Here is a 16396-nt window from a genome sequence, read left to right as displayed (position 1 = left end):
GCAGTTCCTGCGCAATTCCCGCCAAAATTTTCCATACAAAGTCTTAAATTTTCCGAAAACTTTCGCTTTAAAGCCAAAAGTTAACGCCGTCCCTGGAAAGTAAAGGTTTATACGCCGCTTATGGATCGGAAACTCGATAATCCATCTCCACTGAGTGTCCCAGCTTGAATTGTTCTTTCACCGTACTATTTCTTTAACAATTTCTTACAAAAGTTTGCTCACTTTCGAGTCAAAAGTTCGAGGCGACGAAGACCGGATGTGGCGGCAATTTTTGCGTTTGACCGCTGTGAAGTCTTTGCCTATGTTTTATCCGTTAACCAGAGTGCTATTTATAGCCGTCAGCCATGCTTCGCCGTGCCGGAGTGATAAACGGCGTCGTGAAAATAAGGTCTTCATCATTCATTATCGAAAACGAGCGAAAACTCTTCGTGACACAACTTGCTCCCAGGCCTCTCTCTCCACCGATGAAGGGCTAAGCCCGAAACGTTTGGTTTATAATCAACTTTTTGGCACTTACAATATAATCTTCACAGTTAGAAGTGCCACGCAGCGAACGAAGATTTATTCTTTAAAACTAGTATCTCTCTCTCCCCGCCTAGAGAGAGAGAGACCCTGGAAACGAGGTTGTTCGCAACATTTTCTTTCATGCTCGTGGCGAACTGCTACACGCTAGGAGTAGATTAACACTTCATAATTATAATTAACATTTCATTGCCAATTTAAAATCTGACTTTATGAACAATTGACAACACGCTGACTAGAAAAAGTTATTTATTAAACAGTTAGCTCAACAACCCTTTGCTATAATCCGCAACATTGGCAAATTCGCAATCTGAATGCATGGCTAGTGCAGCGTATACTATCGAACGATAATAATAATAGGTCTTTAAAAGAAGACGGTGAACTTAAGCTTTTTCTCTTATCGCGAGATAAAAAAGAAGAGAAGGCAAAAACACTGAGTTGGCCTGAAAAAAAAAACCCATAACTTAGTTTTTTCAGCTCTGATCTGATCGCTTTGTTTGTACAGGTGTATACTAACTAGAATCAGTTTTGAATATAACTACGTCTATGACAGGCAGTTTCCGACACCCTCGCGTCCACTTCAGCTGTCTGTCTCTGTCAAAAGCACTAAGACATAAGTCATAATTGAAAGCGATTATATCTTCGACATCACAACGAATCAACTTCACCTTTTGCTTTGCTTGTTAGTTGGTAAGGTATTTTCTCGTATTCAATTCAATTTAATCTGCCTTTTTTACAATTTGCAGCGTTTTGTACGCTTAAAAATTGCCTAGTTTTTACCGTAATATATTTTTCCCAAGACATTCCGTGAAAATTAGTATTGAATTAATATTTTGCAACATTTAAAACTGGCCGAAGTTTTTTTTTCGGTTGCATTCTTAAAAATATAGACTTAGCCCACCGATCTTAATCGCAGACACTGCTATAATTTCTTCATTTTGTTTTGCCGCTTTCGATTAAATTATAAGAAAATTTTAATCGCACAGTTTGGATTTTACACGTTCTAGGAAGAAATTTTGATAGTTCCAGAAAATGTAGATTAATTAATTGCGAACAAGTGTGCTCACCGAATTTCGCGGCCTGTGTGCGCGCATTCAAATTATACCCCAGGATAATCAAAACAGAGTTTGATTGCATACGATGGGACTCAAAATTAAAATCTTTATTTTGCGTTGCGTGCACTGTTTGATTTACTAACTCATATCAAGGGTCCCTTACTGTCAAATTTCTATTAGTCCGCAAACTGCCAATTTAATTAAATTCAACTAACAATGAGTTAAGTTAGAATCGAACTCGAACTTGACAGCTGGGAGATTGAACATTGCACTGAATTGATCTGCTTTTGAGCAGGACTTTTCAGTTTCTAAGTAATTTGTTGTTTATTATTTCGGTAGCTTCTGCTTCTTCCTGTCGCATGTAGAATGACCGAGTTGGCAGCGTGAAACACAAAAGTCTAGTTAAAGAAAAGAAACATATACATCGATCTACGCATCGCTTTGAAAATTTATCATCTTCTGATACAAAGATAACAAAAATTGGCTTATTAGAACATTGCTTCCTATCCAAAAAAAGATGAATGGCTTGGAAAAACTTCAACGTGATCTCCAGGCGAGAGGCACTCCATTATTGGTGGTTGAAACTCTCGTCGTGTTTTTGAATAACTTGGTGGCATTTTTTGGCAACCTACTAACATTAATAGATGTTCTTCAATCGCCCCGGTTACGAACGATTCCGAACAAATTCATCACTTCGCTGGCCATATCTGACATTTCAATGGCTTTACCAGCAATCATTCTTACAACAGCAGTGATAGTTAGAAGCGATTGGCCCTTCGATCACGCTACATGTCAATTTCAGGGATATTATGGCATTACGCTGGCTTTCGCCTCTTCTGAGACGCTTGCTCTTATGTCATTGAACAGATACTATCGCATCGTGAAGCCGAATCGTTACCGACGAGTTTTTACGGAACGTCGAACTTCGCTCATGATCCTCGCCGCGTGGTTGATTGCCTCTTTGGTTCAAATACCCTATGTTGCTTCAGGACACAGATACCTCTTTCACCCAGGGAAAATATATTGCAATCAAGATGGCAAAGAGCCGTTCTCGACGATCTTAGTCTCCGTATTTGGCGGTATCCCCATGAGTATTATATCATTTTGCAGTTTCAAAGTTTTTCGTTCGGTGCGCGCGCATACGAAAACGCGCTTCAGAGACGTTGATTCAACAAGAGTAAATGTCGAGGATATTAAAGTTTCCCGAACTCTCCTAGTTATGGTCTTGGCTTATGTCATTTGTTTCTTGCCTGTGATAGTCATAGAGACAATCGACTTTCTCAGCCACGGATCTTTCCTACCAAGACAGGTTTATTTGTTTTACACCATAGCAGCTACTATGTCAAGTTCTGTGAACCCGATTATATACGGAGCCATGAACAGGGCATTTAGACAAGAATACAAACGCTTGCTTCGCTTAGATAAGATGTTTAGAGTTGCGCCGATGATTGCTGATCCGACAACAAGGTTTCTTGTAAACCAACTTGGAAATCCACCTGAACGGACTGCGCAATCACCACTTGCACGTAATAATGCTGAATTGACGGGACCTCGCATTATTAATGTCACGGCTTATACATGCGATCGAGAACTACAAGTCATTGACTAGCTGTAAACAGATTAACATATTGCCGAGACATTTTTCTCAACTTTTCTCAACATTTCCAACGCATTGGTCAGCTATAAGTCAGCTCAAATTAAAAAATAAAAATACAAACAAAAAACCGTTAAGACATTTTCAGGTCAACTTTCCTCAAGAACTACCGCTCATTGGATACCGCTTTTATTCAATTAAGCGCCCTGAGCACTTATAGTACTTATTAAACTTTGGGACCTTAAGAGGGGGCGTTTATTCGAGGCTGGGCGCTTATTAAATTTTCACCATTTTCTGCAAGTAGTAAGTTTATTTTGCAACAAAACAACAACTACTAATAAAACATGAAGATGTACCAAAGCAGAATTTTGACTGTTCTTTGCACGTTTCTGTAAAATACTTATAAAACTTGAAGTCTCTTATGTAGTACTTAGTCGATTTCAATATTATTGTTACTTAGCTATACTCAGCGTATGCAATTTAGTTTTTTGGGAAGTGAGGGGTGGGCGCTTATTCGAGGCTGGGCGCTTATTAACTTTTCCTACCTACAGGGTGGGCGCTTATTCGATGTTGGGCGATCAATCGAATAAATACGGGTAGTTCATAATCATAATTTCTCACTTTTTATTGACACTGCAACTCTCTTATCGGTCCTTATTGACCAAAATCCAACAAGAAAAATTCACTGTTAAGACATTTAAACAGTTACGTTGGTGTTTTATTCAATGTTTTTAACCCCTGGAGCCTGGCTTTTTTGCTCATGTCCCTTTGGGACACTGATTTACCCAACCCTATTTGAATAAATGTGCAATGACACGATTCCTCACCATGAGCCCACCAATTTAAGCAACTGGGGATAAGAAGTGATTTCTGTAACAACGCAAGGACCACTCAGCAACAAACAGGAGCAAATTGTAGCCGGATCTTGGTGTAGATCAGGATCAGCAGTAGACTTAATAAACAAACTTTTTAATGCAGGGCTGACCGAACAGCTAAAACTAATGTATATTTAAATATTAAAAAAAATCAGCTTTCAGCTGTTCGATCAGCTCTGCATTGTCACAACTGTGGGGAAAAGAAGCCTTAAAAAAAAAAAATTCAGGGCTTCAACGGGATTCAAACGGGCCGTGACTTCCGCGATTCCGGTGCGATGCGGTGCGATGCTCTACCAACTGAGCTATCAAGTCACACAAGCTCTAGCCTGTTCTCGCCTGCCGGAATTTTTTTGCTCTCCTCATCTACCGAGAGCCTGGAACAGGCTACACAAGCTAACACATCAGGAGCCAGGTCTTATTTTTTTTGGTTCTTTCTTTCCCATGAAGGAATACAACTGATGCAATTATTTTTTTTTAGACGGCTTCAGAGCGACCATCTCATTGACATAAGACATTCTGTGTCGATTACGCAACGTACAATGTTTCACCATGCAAATCCGCTGACCTTATTCGCCTGCGTTAGAACAGCTGAAGATCGACTAAAAGATCGAGTGGAAAGTGTGGTTTTAGCTTTTGGGTTAAAAAGGAGGCGAAATGTCGTGGTCTGCTCCTGAAGACTGGTCTAGGTGGGATCCAGATAAGCTTATGGTGTGTCCCTATGACGAAACACATATGATAAAAGCCAAGAGATTTCAATACCATCTTTTAAAGTGCAGACAGAATCACCCTGAAAAAGACTTGGTCACTTGTCCATTTAACGCCAAACATAAGTTGTTGAGGCACGACATTCGCCATCATGTCAGCAGATGTCCTGATAGGGTATGTGTAAGAAACTGTGTACAGTTTTTTGTCGTTAAGCCCTTTGTAAAGCCTTGAAGTGTGCCCCGTGTCATCTTATATAAATATACATGTATCATAATTCATTTATAATTATTTTCACTGTTATAACTTGTGACCCAGCTACATGAAGTGCTAAATAAAACCCTCATCAAATGTCTACCTTTAGCTATTTTTTCGACGTTTTTGCTTGTTTACAAGCTAAAAACGTAGAATAGGGGTTATGTGAACAAAATTTGGAACCACATATTTGTAAACTCTCAAGGGACTTTTTTAATTTCTCAAGGGACTGTTTTAATTACTCAAGGGATTACTTTCCGCTGTGGGTGATCACTTGCGATCTTGTGGAAAAAAACGTGACTTGTCACATTTATACAAACGTTATATAACAATTTTAAAAGTGACATGTCAGCTTTCTTATCTTAACGCACGTGTCTGAAAGGCGATCTATAAAAAGCGTTGCACAAACAATGGATTGCGTAACTAAAACACGAATAAATAATCTAGCACTTAATCGTTTAAAAATTACAAACGTCAAAAATAAACAATACCAAAAAACTCGCTCTTTTCAAAGATATTATTGAAGTTAAAACAAATGCAAGAGATGGGGGCTTCTTTTAGCTTAGGAGCGGTTAACAATTCGTCATCTGCCTACTTGTAGGTCGTTAGGGACGAGATTTCACGTTGACAGCAATGTTGCATGAATCGGCTTTACAACATGCGATCGTATCTACGCAGTTCAAGTGGAATTTCAGTCAAAGACAGCAAAATTCTTTCGTATTTCATCTTCAAATATAATTCGAAAGCATTCACTGAAACATTAACTGTATATATGGCTTTTGTTTAATCCTGGGTCTTGATATCCGACCCTCGCAGAGCCTAGACAAAACGCAGCTTGAGGGTAACGATTTGTTTACGCTGCAATTATATGAGCAATGTTTTCTCCGACAGTAGTCGGAAATATCAGTATTTTTTTTCGTGCTTTTTCGTGGAGCAATCGTAACGATACGGCCTTGAACACATTGAACAGCGGTTTACCTATAACAATTCAAATATGGCGTCGCAAAAACAAAGCGTGGAACGCATATTTTGCTGTTTCATTTGCTAATTTCGCTGCCATAATCGACTGCCTCGAAAGGTCCTTGCAATTTTAAAGTATAGAATTGTCAGATCTCGCTGAAATTTGCACTGTTTATTTGTGTAATGTTAAGGAATATGTGTATAAATACCCGGCGCGGATGAGCCATTTTTGACAAAATTATATGGCTACATTTCCTCTGCGAAGATAGGAAATTGTTAAACTAAACTACAAAGAAACTGTAATGATAAGTTCGAAGAACAATGCACAGGATAAACCTTCGACTCATACTCTTTATGCAAAAACGTTGATATCTCGAAGAGACTTTGATTTTTATTACAGATCCTCTCAATTTTCAAACAGTCAAGTATCATTTAATTCCTTGCCTATAAAAAAAAACTATTGTCACTCTTTGGGACATGATAGGCCAGTTCATGCCCCCAGCTAAAATAATTAGGTTGACAACAAAGTGAGTTGTTTTCAGTGTTATCCCAATTTCCCAACCTCTAAGGAGGGTCGACAGATTTGGCTTTGAAAAGCGCATTTTGTGATACATTGAGCGGATTCGTAGATTTCAAAAATACAGCGGATTGCACAAAGTTTTTAAGTAACATTGCAGATTTGAATGTGAAATTGAAATTAATGTACTGAGTGGCAGATTGACAGTTTTGGTTAAAAATTAGCACGGAACTGATGGCGGATCAGCCCCCCACTAAGTGAAACGAAAATTGGTTTGAGAAATCAAGAGTTTGAGGAATGAGAAATCTGGAGTAAAAATGCAGTGTTTAACAACCAAGTGGAATGATTTTTGGTTAAAGTTATCAGGAGGCTTAAGAAATCTCGGGTTCAAGAAAAACTGAAATTCCACTTTGTACTACCATTTTTGGGTCCTTTTTGGTGTAGAGGGCACAGTTGACGTCACGATAAAACACTGTCTCACAAATCTATTGTTCTCTATTGTTTTCCGTCAACTGTGTCCTCTACACCAAGTAAGAGCCCATTTTTTGAGCCAAAATGCAACCATTCAATGGTGAACTTTGATGAAATTCGAGATGTCTGGATACATACATGTATGTGTCAGTGATGAAATTCTTTACTGCCTTGAGTGTTTGATATATCTGTATAGATCTTCTCAATTGAGTCTAAACAGACAAATAAAATTGATTGTAAAAATCTATTCAAATTAAAAACAGATTTCCAAACTACAATCATGTTTATTGTCTTCTTGTTTTTTGTTGATGAATTATTAATTTGACTTCATAACATGGCCTTGCCCCCCCCCAGGCCCTGTTCCTGTTGTTAGAGTGAAGTACAGTATTATTTTAATGTGAACAGCCTCTTACGTACGCTCCATGTGTGTACCAGTTGATTGTAGTCAGTAAACCATAACTTGTGCCAAAAAGATACTGTATAATGCCTAATGACATAGTTTCTGTAAATTTTTTTTATTTTTTTTTTTTTTTTTTTTTATTTAGAATTTTTCAGTTATTATATATGTACATATTGTATTTTTACTTATTTTTAGACGTTGGTGTGAACCCTGCCAAGGACTTTTTACCGACATATTAAAATGTAGATGTAGATGTGTACTAAAACCAAAATTTATATGGCTATAAATTACATTTGTCTAGCAGAAGTAGTTTTCTTAGTTTATTTATTTATTAACTACATTAATCTGTTTTTAAATTTTTGCAGTCTGTCATAGAGCATTATAACTACAAAGGTAAGGGACTGTATTTTTTAACTTATACCAGTATTCAAGGAAATTAATATAACTGTCAATTCGTTTTAGTAATTGGTGGCCCTATTCAGCAGAATGGCAAAATGCACTAGCTTGCTTGCGGTTAGCTTTAACCCAGTTTGCTTGCAGTTAGCTTTTATTTGTTGATTAGGGTAATAACGCTGCCAACTGGTTAGCTCAGTTGTGCAGGAGGTCTCAGGTTCGACTCCCAGACTGGACCTACACTCAAGGTCTTAAAATAGCTAAGGAGAACATGCTGCCTTTGTGATGACAACTGCAAATGGTTCTAAGATGTTGTAGTCTTCTCAAATAAGGACGATAAACTATAGGCCTCTTCTCCTGCATCTGCAGTATTATATGGTCAGTAGGGGACATTAGAGAACCCACACACTTAAGAGTAGGGCATGAATCTAGGCTCTTACCGATAGTGCTCGCACTTTTTTTGGCATTATTTGGCTTTGTGAGGATTTTTTTTTTTACATTTATCCCAAAAAGCACTGCTAGCATTATTTTGGATTTTCGACTGACTATTTGTCTAATTTTGTGTTAAAAAGCACAACATGACCTTATTTATAGCGTCCAAAGATGCATTTTGCCCTCATTTTAGTCAAAGGAGCCGAGGAGGCCTGGGGAATAGGTTTGATATGTCAGTGGTTGCCTTCTAGAAACTCAGTCCATCACACTCGTTCCAAGATGACGTCATCCACGTTGTCATCGAGGAACAATGGAAGTCAGCCAGCCAAGCCAGAGATAGCTCGAGAGCGTACTCTGACATCAAACATTGATCGTTACATTTTATATGTAACTGAAAATCTGAAAAATGTAATATTCTAAGATAAAAAAAAATCGGAAAAAAGTAAGCATTTTTATGTTACCCACGATCAATTTTTTAAAAAAATTAGCATTATTTTAGCACTTTTTGGGCAAAAAACGAGCACTTCTTTTAGCATTTAATGCTTTTTTATGAGCACTTTCGGTAAGAGCCTACATGAATCTCCCAGTGTTGTGGTCTGGCCTTGATTCACGGGTTGGTGCTTCACATAGGGTTAACCTCATTGAACCTTTGCCCCTTGGACAGAAACGTCCAAGAAAAATTCCTATGACTATGAATACGACATATGAAATACTATACATTGCCCTAACCAACAAAGAAAATCTAACAGTGAACTGGAAGCAAACTGGGTTAAAGCTACATGTAACTGCAAGCAATGTTCTGGGTGCTAAAAATCAGGTATTGCCAATGTTCGAGCCAGCGAGTCATGCGAGCCATTTCGGTTAGCCTAAATAACACACCGGTTAGCCTAAATAGCACTCGGGTTAGCCTAAATAACACTCTGGTTAGCCTACAGTAGCTTAGGTAGCTTGCGGTTAGCCTTTATATTGGGTTAGGGATTTCTGGCTTGCATGGCTCGCGAGTCATGCGATTCATGCGAGCCATTCTGGTTAGCCGAAATAACACATTGGTTAGCCTAAATAGCACTCCGGTTACCCTAAATAGCACTCTGGTTAGCCTCTACTTAGTTTGGGTTGCTTGCGGTTAGCCTTTTATTGGGATTTGGGATTTCTGGCTCGCATGGCCCTCGCTGGCTCGCATATTGTCAAAACTCCTAAAAATCACCACACAATATTCGGCTGATTTGTCATTTCTGTACATGTAGGTAGTGAAAAGGATGAGGATGGGTTCTACTTCAAAGGCAACACTTCTGTGCCAAGTTATCACAGGACAGATGACTTACAAGAGCCCTCTGAGAGCTGGGATAGCCATGGTATTTACTTCAATTTGCCTTGCAGTTGCCCAAAATGATAAACATAGTCCTTCCCAATCTCAAATGAATATTCATTGTAACAGTTTAATATTTATATACACCTAATTGAAGAAACATTGACCATGCGAAAAGCATTAACCATGAACAATATGATCCAATGTTATTCTGGGTAGGGATAGTAAGCTTATAAATATTACTTTTATTGACAATCAAGATGTATTCTTTCTTTGAGAGCGTCAAGAGAATGATTTAATATGCAACCTTACCAAGTTTTTTTTTTCTAAAAATGGTTTTCCTGTTACATTTTTGACATTATTTTCTGTTCATTTACAAGCTAAATCATACAACTCAAACTAGCATAATTTTGAAAATGGGAAAATGGAAACCACATTAAATACCAAATCCGCTTGAATGTACATGTATTTTTGCAGAAAACCGCAAACCAAATGCCAATAGTTCTAAGAAAAACCCACAAACCACATAAGACACCAAAACCGATCTAAAATATGGCCAAAAACACAAAACCGAAAATCCCAATGCCCCCCTCGGAAAGGTTTTAATTAATTTCTTCTATTTTCATGTTAAATGTTACTTCTTTTCCCCTTTACAGATGAAGAACGAAATCTTCAGCGGTCAGTCCATAATAATACTGATAGATCGAGATGTCAACAAGGGTCACCTCAATCATCAACAACTGTCACAGACACCTTAAGGTAAGAAAGCATTCTAATCAGACTAAATGCTTAACTCTGAGACATTGGAGATGCACTGGCCTAATGGTTAGCATGCTGGACTCTGGATCGAGCATTTCAGATTTGAGCCCTGGCTGGGGTCACTGTGTTGTGTTCTTGGGTGGGACACTGTACTCTCATAGTGCCTCTCTCCACTGACTAGATACCCTCTGGTATATACCGTAAAGTTCCGTGTATAAGCCGCACCCGTAGATAAGCCGCACCCCCGATTTGGAAGCTCAAATTTTGGAAAAAAAATACAGACATAAAGTTTGAAGTTCAAGTGAAGTTCTATTGGTAAACAAACAAGGGCAAACAAGCACGGTTTGAAACACTGACACGGTGGTTGTTGCAATGTTTAAAAAATTAGTCTTAGAAGCTAAATTCACTTGTCATACCTCCTTTTTAGTTTGTTCACAATATCTTAAACTTGGATGCTCTCTTGATATCATTTTTTCGGGATTCTCACTTCTAAACACTCCTGAAACAATTGTAATTCGTTCTGCGCGTGTGATGCTAGTAGCAAGCTCTGATTGTAGAGAGGAGTCTGGGCATTAAAAACAAACATGGCGGCATTTTCTTCAGAAGAAACCACGTTTTTATTTCAAGATTCTTGGAAACTGCTACCCGCAACAGGATAAAACTTACTGCAGAATAAGAGTTTGTTAATCCAGCAGATGTATTTGCTGTGAAGGTCTAAAAAACCGAGCGGTCGGCCATTTGCCTTGTGAGTATTTGCGTTTATCTTGGTGCCTTCTCGCACGCGGCGGAAAGACATGATTCGAAGTGACTGGCACGCTTCACTGCAAAACTTTGCAGAGGAACTAAAAGTAGTGAACAAAACAAAGTTTTCAGGTTGTTATATGTTATTCAATGACGTCTTGAGAAGTTTTTATGAATATTAATTAGGCCTTTGAGAACTCCAACCAGAGATGTTTCCGTGATAGCCGCACCCCCGATTTTAGACTTGAATTTAGAGGAAAAAGGTGCGGCTTATACACGGAACTTTACGGTATTATGGGTACCAGCGGACTAATGCTGCGGGGGGTAACCCTGTGAAGGACTAGCATCCCATCCAGGGGGAGTAGAAAAACTCCTCTAGAGTCGGATGCTTAATGTTACAGAATCCGGGATAATCTCCAGCCTGATGGGCAACTAGGCTCGAACATAGACTTTACCTTTTACCTTAACTTGGAGGCATGGTGGCCTACAGTACTAGAAAAGGTAGTGCCCTGGACTCCAGACTAAGCAATCTGGGCTCAAGCACTGGCCAAGGTCCCCAGGGGGGTACTCCAACTTGTAAATGACGGGGATGATCGAATGAAGGCAAAATTCAGGAGCCAAAAAAATCCCTATTAAGTCTTCCGACATTACCCAAAAAAATCCCTGGACCAAAAATAACCCCCCAAAAAATCCCTTGTCAAAATACCCCTAAATTGCCAGGAGAGGCAATAACATTCGAGTTTGATTATTCATCATACCATAAATACGCCAAGGCAGTGACAATGCACTTTAGTTTGATTTTAATACCCCCCAAAAAACCTATTTGAATTAAGTCACCCAAAAAAATACTTGCCAAATCTTCCATCCCAAAAAAAATCTCGGAATCAAAAATTTCAAACCCAAAAAAATCCTTCGATCATCACCGTCATTTACATGCCGGAGTACCCCCCCCCCCCCCCCTGGGCCAAGGTCACTGCATATTATTCTTGAGCAAGACCCCTTTCTCTCATAGTGCCTCTCTCCACCCAGGTGTACAAATGGGTACAGGGAATGTAATGCTGGTTGTAACCCTGTGATGTACATGTACTAGCATTCCATCCAGGCAGGAATAGAATTACTCCTACATGTACATGTATGCCTCATCCATACCAGCAAAACATGTTTAGTTCAACCAGGTTTAACAAATAAAATCAGTGCTCAACAGAATAACTGACTTGAAAGCTAGAGCCACCTTTTACAGCATACATGTAATAAACAGTACCACATGAAAGTATACTGCGCAATAGCTTTCATTTGAATGGTCGCCCAATGGGGTTTTATCCACAGACTTAAAAGTTAGAACCACCTTGTACAGCATAATAAACAGTGCCACATGAAAGTACTGCTCAATAGCTTTCATTTGAATGGTCACCCAATGGGGTTTTATCCACAGACGTAAAAGTTAGAACCACCTTGTACAGCATAATAAACAGTACCACATGAAAGTACTTAGATTAAACTCATAAAATGGTGGGGAAAAGAACTTTAATCTTCTAATATCTTTCTTGGTCTCTTAGTATCAGTAAACATTATTTGTTTCTTGGAATTTGGTTGACAGTGTTTTTTGCACTTTTCAGTTTAAGCCCAGAAGAACGAGAAAAATTCAAACGACAACTTAGGAGAGAAGCTGTTGTGAAAAGCTCAAAGTAAGACACTACGGTCATTACAGTATTTAATGAACAGTTGTTATGTTCTTAAAATATTATTTCTCCCTGGGGTTTGTCAAAAAAAATTTTAATGTTACCTTTGAGAATTTGTGTGTGATAGTCAAAAAGACCGCCTCAGTGGTCAGAATTGGAAAAAAAAATTTATAAAATAAATAAAAAACCCCCCCCCCCCCCCTGACAGGGCCTCAGAATTGTTACAATGAATTGCACGTTTCACAAGTCGTAATTCGGTCAGTTACAGTTGAGTGGGGGGGGGGGGGGGACAGTTGACTGATTAATCTCCTGTTCGTGACTTTCGGTGAATTCCTCAAATTTTATACCCCTTTGTAACAGACCTGATCATGTACGATTTTTTTTGGTCCCGGGTCTGTCTGCCCCTGGCTACGGTAATTTCAGACCCTCAACTCAAAACCCTGGCCAGCAAACATTGGGCCCTCTTAACTACAGATCTAGAGCAGTTGCTAAGGAATTGCTCAACATGGTTTTTGGTGGCAAGCTATTTCAGATCGTTAGGCAATGCTTTACGGTAACTTTTTGGTGGGGAGGACAACTGCACAGTCCCAAACCGCGCGCTAGAATTTAAAATCCCTAAAACTTTTGAGAGAAAAGTAAAGTTCCGATTTTTTTAAAGAATTAGAGATAACATATCCTTCTTCATAATCCTTCGTATGGAATTACCATTTACATGTAAGAATGGGACGCTACTGGAGAAAGTCTGAAAATAAGAAGGACCCCCATTATTAACGGTGTATTGCAAAGAGATGAAATTTCATCTCATTTTCGTCAATTAGTGCCCATGATATTTTTCTCGTCGATTTTATCGTACACGATTCAATTTACTGTGCATGGAAGGAAAAGTACTCATTGACAGAAGCGGTAATATCCATTTTCCACATACCTTTTAGGCCTATCCTAGGTCCAGAGGTCCCCTGAAGTCTTCAAGATATCCCGTCTAACATTACGGCGATTTTTAGGTATAATAAGGGGCGGCCGGACCATTTTTTCTGGAGGAGGGTATGGAAAATATTGAAAAAAAAAAATTGTTTGCAGATTCTAAAAAGACAAATTAAATTGCTTGCAAACACGATATGTAGACAAAAATAGTTTACATTTCGAAAAAAAAATGTTTGCAGAGGTGCATAAATTTCAGAAAAAATTTGCAGAGGAAAATCTTTCTTATCCCCCCCCCCCCCCCCGCCTTTTCCAGGAAAATAATGGTGTCTAATCTTCTAGCTGGCCGAGGGGCCTACTAATCAGGGTCCCAGTCAAGAGATTTTCCTGAGAGGGTCAGGTTGTCATTTCCTATCACCTGCTTATTTGAATTTGTTACAAAAACGTTAGGAGAAGTCACAAATTGATTGACCACTGTATTTGACTTTTTTGCAGTTCTGGAATACAACTGCCTTCAAGGATGTGCTCTACATCTCAAGGCTATAACACAAACTTAGACGTTCATAGACAACAGTATTCACCGACTTCGAACCCTGTTTTTCAACATTGCGTCGAACAAGGTGCAATTTCAAGTCTTTCGCAACAACAGGGACGTAACAACTCAAACTTTGCTCCGACGGGCGCTATAAGATGCAGTGCGCCCAAACAAAATAACCCAATATTCCAATACTGTATTGAGAAAATGCAGGGTGAACCTCAGCAAGGCCGAGTACCATCAACCGTCTCAGAGGCATCTAATGAACAATACAAAGCGCAGCTTAACATTGTTGTGAAATCTCGCGGCGCAAATAACAGCTTTCATTCGCAGCACACGAGCGAGAAGCCACCCTTATCGCCAACAGATGCTAACCCGGAATTCAGAAGCAGTTTTATTGAGAGCGAAATGAAAAACAGACTTAAACTCGTTGAGCGGGAAAAACCAGAATTGACCGCAATTTCTAATGTTTGTGGACACCCGACTTCACCCACCTGCACAGGCGTGAATTCTCCTCAGTTAGCAGGGGTTGGTAGGGCCAGGCTCCACGCAGAAGCTCGAAGGAATAATTTCGGCGGAATTTGCTACAACACCCCAAGACCCACAGGTAACAATTTTATTGTTATTTGTTGTCAAACTCTGACTTCTCGCCGATTATTTTAAATTTAGTCAGAAAAAAAAACCGGATTGGAATCTTGTCCGGGTTTACTATTCGTATTAGTTGTTGTGCGATAGCATTCCTTTTGCCTCTCACTTTCTTGCAAACTGTTATTTGTGGGTTTCACTTGGTTTTATGGAACTACTGCAAGAGATCTGTTAATCCCATGTAGGCCTTTTTCTTTTCAACACCTTTTGACGTTGGTCTTAGCAGGGGATGGGGGTAGGGCTTACTAGAGAGAAGTGGTGGGTTTATTTATATCATTTATGTTGGATTTCCACTAACGCGTATTTCTTTTTACGTGCGTTTACTTGCGTAAACGTGTACGCAAGTCGTTTAGAGATAGTCTCTAAATTTTTTCACGCACGTATAAATTACTCGTCAGTGGAAATCCACCTTAAATGTGGATTTCCACTGGCGAGTAATTTTTTTACGTGCGTGAAAAAATTTAGAGACAATCTCTGAACGACTTGTGTACACGTTTACGCAAGTCGCTCATACATTGTTGCGATATTTTTTTCACGCAGTAAACGCACGTAAAAAAATACGCGTAAACGTGTAAAATCCAGCATAAGGGTGCAACTAAAGAAGTTAAGTTCGACTTGCCACAAGTCGACGCTTTGAGAAAGTCTAAAGTTAAGTAGACTCTTCAATGATGCTTTACTGATGTTTAATAACAGATTTTACAAAGTAGTGGCAAAACCTAAAAACATAAATCTGGTGAATAAATTATTTTTAATGTATTTAATGTTACATTGCTTTCTTGTTCATAAATTACCATGGTCTGCAGAGTACCAAGAGGAGTGCTTAGGCTAGGGTAACTTACTAACTAGTTTAATAGCCCCGGTTTTTTATAATTTTCTCGTCTTCCTTGAGTTGCGCGCTACTTTGAAATGCAACTTTCTGCAGGTTTACATATCGTTTATTGTTGACTGTAGTTCTTTTTTTTTTTTCAAACTTACTCTTCACCAGGAATTGAACCGTCAAGAACGCCTCCCGGTGGAAGAGGAAGGGGCCTGTTGAACTTCATGTACTCGTCATGAAACCACCGCAGCATTCAAAACCGAAGAAAGAGTTGCAAAGAGCATGTGCTACGAGAGACGTTTTGATGTTGGACAGCTCGTCGTTATGTTCCAGTTCAGTAAAGAGATTTAATATAAAGGAGACATTTGACTTTGTTTCGAAATTTGTTCACCGTTTCGTTATGGTTTATTTAAATTTCATAAAACGATAGAAACTGTCCTGTCCATTGTTCATTTGTTTGTTGTTATTGTTAGTGAAGCAATATTTGGAGTAGTTTAAAATGTCAGAGAACGCCAGACATGAAATTTCAGGTTTTACATTTGAAGTACTTTTCGCAATCGTAAGTGATCGGAGTTCAAGTCTCATAAATACATGTGAACTCCGAACCCGATTACGAAAGCTACCGGAATAAATAGCGAGCAAAACACGAGGCAAATACACAAAGCCACACAGGAAACACAGATTCCGTCTAGTTTGACTCACTGTACAAAATGATGTAATATAACATTGAAATGCAAAGCACAGCGGAGTATTTTTGAGGAAATTCGAGGTGTTTGATAGCCGATGAAACACTGTCTCGATTATTTGATATATAGTCTCT

At 39.0% G+C, this 16396-nt stretch overlaps 2 protein-coding genes across 2 annotated transcripts; both read left to right on the top strand.

Moving 5' to 3' along the window:
• The first annotated feature begins 1886 nt into the window (after window positions 1–1886).
• On the top strand, window positions 1887–3520 carry LOC144664750 (melatonin receptor type 1B-B-like). Its single transcript, XM_078525956.1, has one exon. It carries the CDS (start codon window positions 2095–2097, stop codon window positions 3184–3186), a length of 1092 nt encoding a protein of 363 aa, XP_078382082.1. The 5' UTR covers window positions 1887–2094; the 3' UTR covers window positions 3187–3520.
• Window positions 3521–4633: 1113 nt separating this feature from the next.
• LOC144664737 (uncharacterized) lies at window positions 4634–16012 on the top strand. Its single transcript, XM_078525943.1, has 7 exons — window positions 4634–4925; window positions 7717–7744; window positions 9421–9528; window positions 10139–10241; window positions 12599–12667; window positions 14075–14721; window positions 15745–16012. The coding sequence occupies exons 1-7, from the start codon at window positions 4701–4703 to the stop codon at window positions 15813–15815; spliced, it is 1251 nt and encodes a 416-aa protein (XP_078382069.1). The 5' UTR covers window positions 4634–4700; the 3' UTR covers window positions 15816–16012.
• Window positions 16013–16396: the final 384 nt, after the last annotated feature.

The sequence above is a fragment of the Oculina patagonica genome, chromosome 9 (assembly GCF_052425735.1).
Source record: "Oculina patagonica isolate OP01 chromosome 9, crgOcupat, whole genome shotgun sequence".
NCBI lineage: Eukaryota > Metazoa > Cnidaria > Anthozoa > Scleractinia > Oculinidae > Oculina > Oculina patagonica.
The sequence above is the reverse complement of the archived record's forward strand: the minus strand, read 5'-3'. Positions and strand labels throughout refer to the sequence as shown.